This window comes from Poromitra crassiceps (assembly GCF_964638095.1).
Source record: "Poromitra crassiceps genome assembly, chromosome: 19".
In the NCBI taxonomy this organism is placed as follows: Eukaryota; Metazoa; Chordata; class Actinopteri; order Beryciformes; family Melamphaidae; genus Poromitra; species Poromitra crassiceps.
Genome location: NC_139646.1, coordinates 6,299,467 through 6,306,952, shown reverse-complemented (window position 1 = coordinate 6,306,952; position 7,486 = coordinate 6,299,467). Strand labels below are relative to the sequence as shown.

At 44.5% G+C, this 7,486-nt stretch overlaps 1 protein-coding gene across 1 annotated transcript; it reads right to left on the bottom strand.

The window, feature by feature from the left end:
* Positions 1-251: 251 nt before the first annotated feature.
* Positions 252-893, bottom strand: rasd3 (RASD family member 3; the record flags this gene model as incomplete). The annotated part of the gene is made up of 1 exon (XM_083655712.1): positions 252-893. The coding sequence occupies one exon, from the start codon at positions 891-893 to the stop codon at positions 252-254; it is 642 nt and encodes a 213-aa protein (XP_083511838.1).
* Positions 894-7,486: the final 6,593 nt, after the last annotated feature.

Genomic DNA, 7,486 nt, shown 5'->3' with positions numbered 1-7,486 from the left:
TGAATCCTTGCTCACAAACGACATCTGTCAGTCATGTTTGCTCCAGTCCAGTTCAGTTCAGTCCAGTTCAGTTTGGAGCTCGTGTCAAGGTGAAATCAGGGATACTGGATATACTTTTCTCTGTCCTTTCATCTCTGGACAAAATGTTTTGCTGAGCAGCTAGACTTGAACATTACGCGCAGGCGCACTGCAGTGCGCACACCAGCTGTCCGTGTCCATATTCTACACTGCAGTGTAGTGTTGTAAAGTTTCTATGACAGGATACAGCTGTTGTTCTTCTTCAGTGGTGGTCTTGTCTTCCCGGTCTGTCTGGGCACAGAGTCTCTGCGCCGCCTCCCCCCCGCGGGGCTCAGCTCGTGCGGCAAATTGACTTGCTGCAGGAGCGCGTGGAACACTCCGACCGCGTTGCCCCCGGTGCGCGCCGACGCTTCGACGAAGTTCGTGTCCCATTCGCCCTCCACGGTGCCCATGACGTCTGCCGCCAGCAGCACGCGGCCCTCGGTCTCCGTCAAATCGGCCTTGTTGCCAACCACGGTGATGGGCGCGCTCTTGCCGCCCCTCAGCTCCAGGATCTCGTTCCGCAGCCGCCGCACCTGCTCCAGTGACCCCGGGTCGTCCACCGCGTACACGAGCGCGAATGCGTCGCTGTGTCGGATGCAGAGCTCGCGCATGGCTGGGAAGGAGTAGCTGCCGCTCGTATCCAAGATCTCGAGGCGCACCTTCCCGCCGGCGGCGGTCTCGTACTCCAGCGCATGCAGCTCCTCCACCGTGCGCGTGTATTTCTGCTCGAAGCGCCCGTGCAGGAAGCGGCGGATGAGCGCGCTCTTCCCGACCCCCGCGGCCCCCAGGAACACCAGCCGCACCTTGCGGGTCGGCCGCGCCGACAGAGACATGACGCGCCCGGAGGAGGAAGCGTAGTAGGACACCTTCCCACTGGGGCTGCTTGGTGTTCCCCGGTTTATTTATAGGCTGGTCAGCTCTACTCTCCACCAATAACAGGGAAGCATATCTCTCTCTCTCTCTCTCTCTCTCTCTCTCTCTCTCTCTCTCTCTCTCTCTCTCTCTCTCTCAATTTTCCAATTCTTACATTGCCAAAGCACACATTAGCAACACTTAGCAATTACAAAGAATCAAAAACAGAAAACAAGGCATTTTGTTACTCAGTAACATAAATCACAAAATCTTAAGATATTCAATATTATAAGATATATCAATGTGTGTGTGTGTGTGTGTGTGTGTACAAGGTGCTCACTCACTGTCCCTCAGACTGTGTCCCTCAGACTCTCTCTCTCTCCTAATAGCAGAAAACAACACTTGCTGTGTTTGTGAAAGACTGGAAGTGTGTGTGTGTGTGTGTGTGTGTGTGTGTGTGTGTGTGTGTGTGTGTGTGTGTGTGTGTGTGTGGGCCACATAATGCCACATAGGGGGGGCATTCATATGGACTGTTGTCATGAACACGGTAAACACGACCCCATCTGAAGGCACCAGCCCAAGGCACACCTGTGCAATTTGTGAACAAAGTCTGAGAGAAGTATATAGCCTATAAGCCCTTTGTGTGCAGATAGGCTCTTTGACATTTCAGTTCAACGCATCAAAAATGGGAGCACAAACAAAAGTGCTGCATTTATATTTTTGTTCATATGGAAGTATATGCATGCTATAAAAAAAAACGTGGTCTCAAGTGATATAGCTATTTCAATCGTGCTCTATTAATGCCTTATTTGGTCTTCCATGATTGAAATTCAGTCTACGACTACACAAAATGCCACAGGCTACATGATGATCTTAAAGCAAAATACCAGCGTCTTTCACTGTTCAGCTCATTTCCATTATCGCTCTTGTATTTACTTTAGGCCATGTTGGTCCATTTCCACTCGCATGGCTTTGTTGCATAAGAATACAGCCTGAAGTCGCAATCATAAAGAGATGGACACACACGCACACAACCAAGATGGCACGTGCGTTCATATTTACACATGTGAGTCATGGAACCCCCCCCCCCACCCACCCACCCCCACACACACACACACACACACACACACACACACACACACACACACACACACACACACACACACACACACACACACACACACACACACACACACACACACACACACACACACACACACACACACACACACACACACACACACTACAGCCCCTGGTTTGTAAATTGGTCTTCCTGCAAGTGGGAAAACTGAATACAATGCAGTTTGGATTTTGGTCTGACGTATTAATCACTAGTGGTTTTCTACCTATTTTGTCAGTAATTATTGATGTTTTACCCAGGCTAAGTTCTTGAGAAGCAGTTAGAGGTGTGCCAAAGTGGAGAGTCTGATTGATAACACAACAGTTTGTTTATCAAGAATGCGATTATTAGGAAGTACATATTTACATAAGACAATTTTGCAGACATTGAAAACAGGGGCTTTTTAGACTAATGTTTCTTACTGTAATGCTTTTTTATCTATGGCTGGTTATCACTGGGCAAATAGATATAGTGATAATGTGTATTATGTGCATGTGTGTGTGTATGTAGCGTGAGCATGCATGTGTCCGTGTGTGTGTGAGCGGGACACGTGTAAAAGTTTTGCATGTGTTTGGTTAGTGCATTAGATTACTCTATGTCTTATCTCTACCCTTGACGAAGGTCAATACTACCTGTTTAATAATTGGGAACAAAGAAGACAAGAACAATTGAAAGAACAAGAACAAGCTAACCTGCCAAAAAAAAATCCTCTTCTTTCATTGGTTGCGTTGTCAGGCCTCCTTTAATGCAGTGGGTCTCATACTTTTACCATGTCAAGGACCCCTAAACTGACACAAATTAGGCCACGGACCTCCATTTGATCATTTTGTCCCAGGGTCCCCCATCTGATACGATTTTTGCTTTTAGATGTTTTATTACAGAAAGTGTATGAGGGGTCGGCTGTAGCTCAGGAGGTACAACGGGTCGTCCACTAATCGCTTTGGATAAAAGAGGTCGGTGGTTCGATTCCCGGCTCCTCCAGTCTGCACGTCGAAGTGTCCTTGGGCAAGACACTGAACCCCAAATTGCTCCCGTTGGTGTGCCAGCACCCTGCGTGGTAACCTGCCGCCATCGGTGTGTGAATGGGTGAATGAATGTACCTACTGACTGTAAAGCGCTTTGGATAAAAGCGCTGTATAAATGCAGGCCATTTACCATTTGTATGAATCCCATGACCAACATATTCATATAATCTGTCACTGTGTTAGTTATGGATGGAATTATAGACAAATTAATTATTCCCCTTTTTCAGACTCCACTTTGAGAACCACAGCTTTAATGTGGTAGGCTACACCTTTTGTCTGTTTCCTGCATTTTACATTACGGCTTGTAATTGTCGCGTGCATTCCTCTGCAAGTGACGCATTCACAATATTGTTCAGAATGATGATACACATGGTAATAACTAAATGTGGATATTGACATTTATTATGTGGTTTCTCCACTAGATGGCAGCAGCAGATCCATTAGATTGTTGATTTTTGTTCAGTAGTTCAAAATAGACTGACATTATCCCACATAAGGAAATTCCACATAATGCAATTCGCCTCTCAAAGAGAAAGAAACTAACCGACTCTACAACAAATTCTACATAGCATCATACTGTATATTTCTGCATTTAATTTCTCCAAGGTCAAACTGATAGGCTACAGAAGGTGTCTGTTTTTATTTTATATTTTGCTTTGCACTTCCCCACCTCATTTTATTTAGTGTCCAAACCAATGATACATTACAAAACTCCATCCACTTCTACATCCCCCGGCCCTCTCTGTTGAAAAGGGGGTTCAGAAATGTCACCAATGGTCCAATGGTCTGGTTGCAAATGTCCATACCAGCCAAGGTTGTTACATGTTGAAAGATGAATATATTTGTAGGTTTGGTGTGTGTGTGTGTGTGTGTGTGTGTGTGTGTGTGTGTGTGTGTGTGTGTGAGAGAGAGAGAGAGAGAGAGAGAGAGAGAGAAGAGGAAGATTGATGTGTGTTTTTGTGTTGTTCTGAAATACAGCAAGGCACATGATAACACAATAATCAATATAAACAGGATCACCTAAATACAGCATGCATGTGCACACAGCACAGCACAGAGGAATCAAACACTAAAACTATAACTCATTACCAAAAGACACTATTCAGATTATAACTCATTACCAAAAGACACTATTCAGATTATAACTCATTACCAAAAGACACTATTCAGATTATAACTCATTACCAAAAGACACTATTCAGATTAGAACAGTAGGGAAATCACCAGCCACTGCATCCAACATCAGGTAATAAATGTGCATGCATTTAGGATTAGAGATCAACACAATATACAAGGATAAATACTTACAATTAACATAATCCAAAGGTAAATACTGTAGTAGCCTATAATTTCGCATCTACTATGCACACAGTTAACACAATTAACATAATCCAAAAATGTACTTAGATTTGGCATCTAGCCACACAGTCAACAGTAGTGGGCGCACTCTTAAACATACAACAAAACACAATTGTGTGTAAATGTCATTAGTCCTGATTGTGTACAGCGGTGTAATGAGGTCGATGTAGCAGGGTCAAGGGTCAAGTTGGAGGTGTGGAGGATTGTGGGATATTGAGTCCTTAGAGGGACTCGATATCTCCACCTCCTTTCTCACTCTCTCCACCTGCTTTCTGATTCAACAATGTCAGAGTCATCAAGTTCATTGACACAGGACTCTTGTCTCTCTCATGCAGACCACAGAAGAAAAGAAAACAAACATCCAGCCCACTTTCTCAGGGTTATTGATGTTGACCCAAAACTATTTGGTTGCATTATATTCCCCATTCGCTCTCTTCTCTTTTCACTTTCCATCTCATTCCTTTCCTGCTCTTGCCCCATGTCTATTCTCCTTGTTGGATTCCTGCTTTTGGCAGCAGACCCCGTCACAGACATTGGTTGTTAGTGTTGTTGACTGTGAGTAAAGTGGGAATGGGCGTGTGTGAACCGAACAGCACGGTAAAAGCTACAGTACAGATCATTCAGGGACTATCACATGTCTGTCCTTATCTTGAGGGTTGGATTCACAAAGCTTTCTTTCAGGGACTTTATATGCGAGTGCCAGGCTAAAGCCCCATCTTTAGTTACGCTGTTATGTATATTACACGGTTTATTGAGTTTATTTCTTACGAGGTTGGTCGACCACATTCCTTCCATGCTTGTCCGTTAGGGTACTTTTCTGCAGATCGTCCTCCGCAAAACCCATCCCTGAACATTACCTGTTGCCATGGCAACCTGCTGTGGAAGATGAATGCTAGCCGGTTTCAGGTCTGTGTCAGAGCACACATGTACATTTAGAAGGTCTGTGTCAGAGCACACATGCACATTCAGAAGGTCTGTGTCAGAGCACACATGCACATTTAGAAGGTCTGTGTCAGAGCACACATGTACATTCAGAAGGTCTGTGACAGAGCACACATGTACATTTAGAAGGTCTGTGTCAGAGCACACATGCACATTTAGAAGGTCTGTGTCAGAGCACACATGTACATTTAGAAGGTCTGTGTCAGAGCACACATGTACATTTAGAAGGTCTGTGTCAGAGCACACATGTACATTTAGAAGGTCTGTGTCAGAGCACACATGTACATTTAGAAGGTCTGTGTCAGAGCACACATGTACATTTAGAAGGTCTGTGACAGAGCACACATGTACATTTAGAAGGTCTGTGTCAGAGGCGAGCACACATGTACATTTAGAAGGTCTGTGTCAGAGCACACATGTACATTTAGAAGGTCTGTGTCAGAGCACACATGTACATTTAGAAGGTCTGTGTCAGAGCACACATGTACATTTAGAAGGTCTGTGTCAGAGCACACATGCACATTTCAGAAGGTCTGTGTCAGAGCACACATGTATATTTCAGAAGGTCTGTGTCAGAGCACACATGTACATGTAGAAGGTCTGTGACAGAGCACACATGTACATGTAGAAGGTCTGTGTCAGAGCACACATGCACATTTAGAAGGTCTGTGTCAGAGCACACATGTACATGTAGAAGGTCTGTGTCAGATCACACATGTACATTTAGAAGGTCTGTGTCAGAGCACACATGTACATTTAGAAGGTCTGTGACAGAGCTCACATGTACATTTAGAAGGTCTGTGTCAGAGCACACATGTATATTTAGAAGGTCTGTGTCAGAGCACACACGTACATTTAGAAGGTCTGTGACAGAGCACACATGTACATTTAGAAGGTCTGTGTCAGAGCACACATGTATATTTAGAAGGTCTGTGTCAGAGCACACATGTACATTTAGAAGGTCTGTGTCAGAGCACACACGTACATTTAGAAGGTCTGTGTCAGAGCACACATGTACATTTAGAAGGTCTGTGACAGAGCACACATGTACATTTAGAAGGTCTGTGACAGAGCTCACATGTACATTTAGAAGGTCTGTGTCAGAGCACACATGTATATTTAGAAGGTCTGTGACAGAGCTCACATGTACATTTAGAAGGTCTGTGTCAGAGCACACATGTACATTTAGAAGGTCTGTGTCAGAGCACACACGTACATTTAGAAGGTCTGTGTCAGAGCACACATGTACATTTAGAAGGTCTGTGACAGAGCACACATACACATTTAGAAGGTCTGTGTCAGAGCACACATGTATATTTAGAAGGTCTGTGTCAGAGCACACATGTATATTTAGAAGGTCTGTGTCAGAGCACACATGTATATTTAGAAGGTCTGTGTCAGAGCACACATGTACATTTAGAAGGTCTGTGACAGAGCTCACATGTACATTTAGAAGGCACAATGAGTGAGCATATTTCTTTTTTAAACACAAAGAGGCTGAGATGGAAATTGCTGAGAGGAGAAAGTAGAGCAGGTTAGCTCCCTCTACCCTCTCTTACACTTTTGGCTCACTGAAATCTCAAAGGCATAATGATGCAGCCGCTCTCCTCCTCTCCCACACACAATACCATGACTGTATATTTTGCAAAGAAATCTTGACAATGGATTTTCTCCGCAGCACAAGATGGCTGCCATTTACTACATGAGAACAGTTCATACTGTTAAACAAAGGCAAGTCACTGAAGTGGCATTCTCTGGCATTGTCCGAGGTGGCAGACCGCCACCCGTTGGGTACTCGGGTTAAATCAAGTCAGTAATTATTAGCAAAATCAGTTGCGTACGTTTGCTATTCATTTCAATTACTTGCATCAGCACAGCCGGAAGAGTTAGCAAGGTGATGTCAAGGTGGCAGAACAAATTCGGAGGCATTCAAACAACCGATTATACATTCTGCACAGTTCAGCCGCTGCCCCCTGCAGGCTGTAATAGGAAAAATGACAAAGGGCTTCGCTGTCAAGAGAGAAAACTTTATTGAAATTCTTACTCGTCAAATGGAGGAATATGAAGAAAAGAGAGAAATGTTCTATGCAAGGCACAGCCAGTGAGATCGCCCCGTCATTGTGTCCAC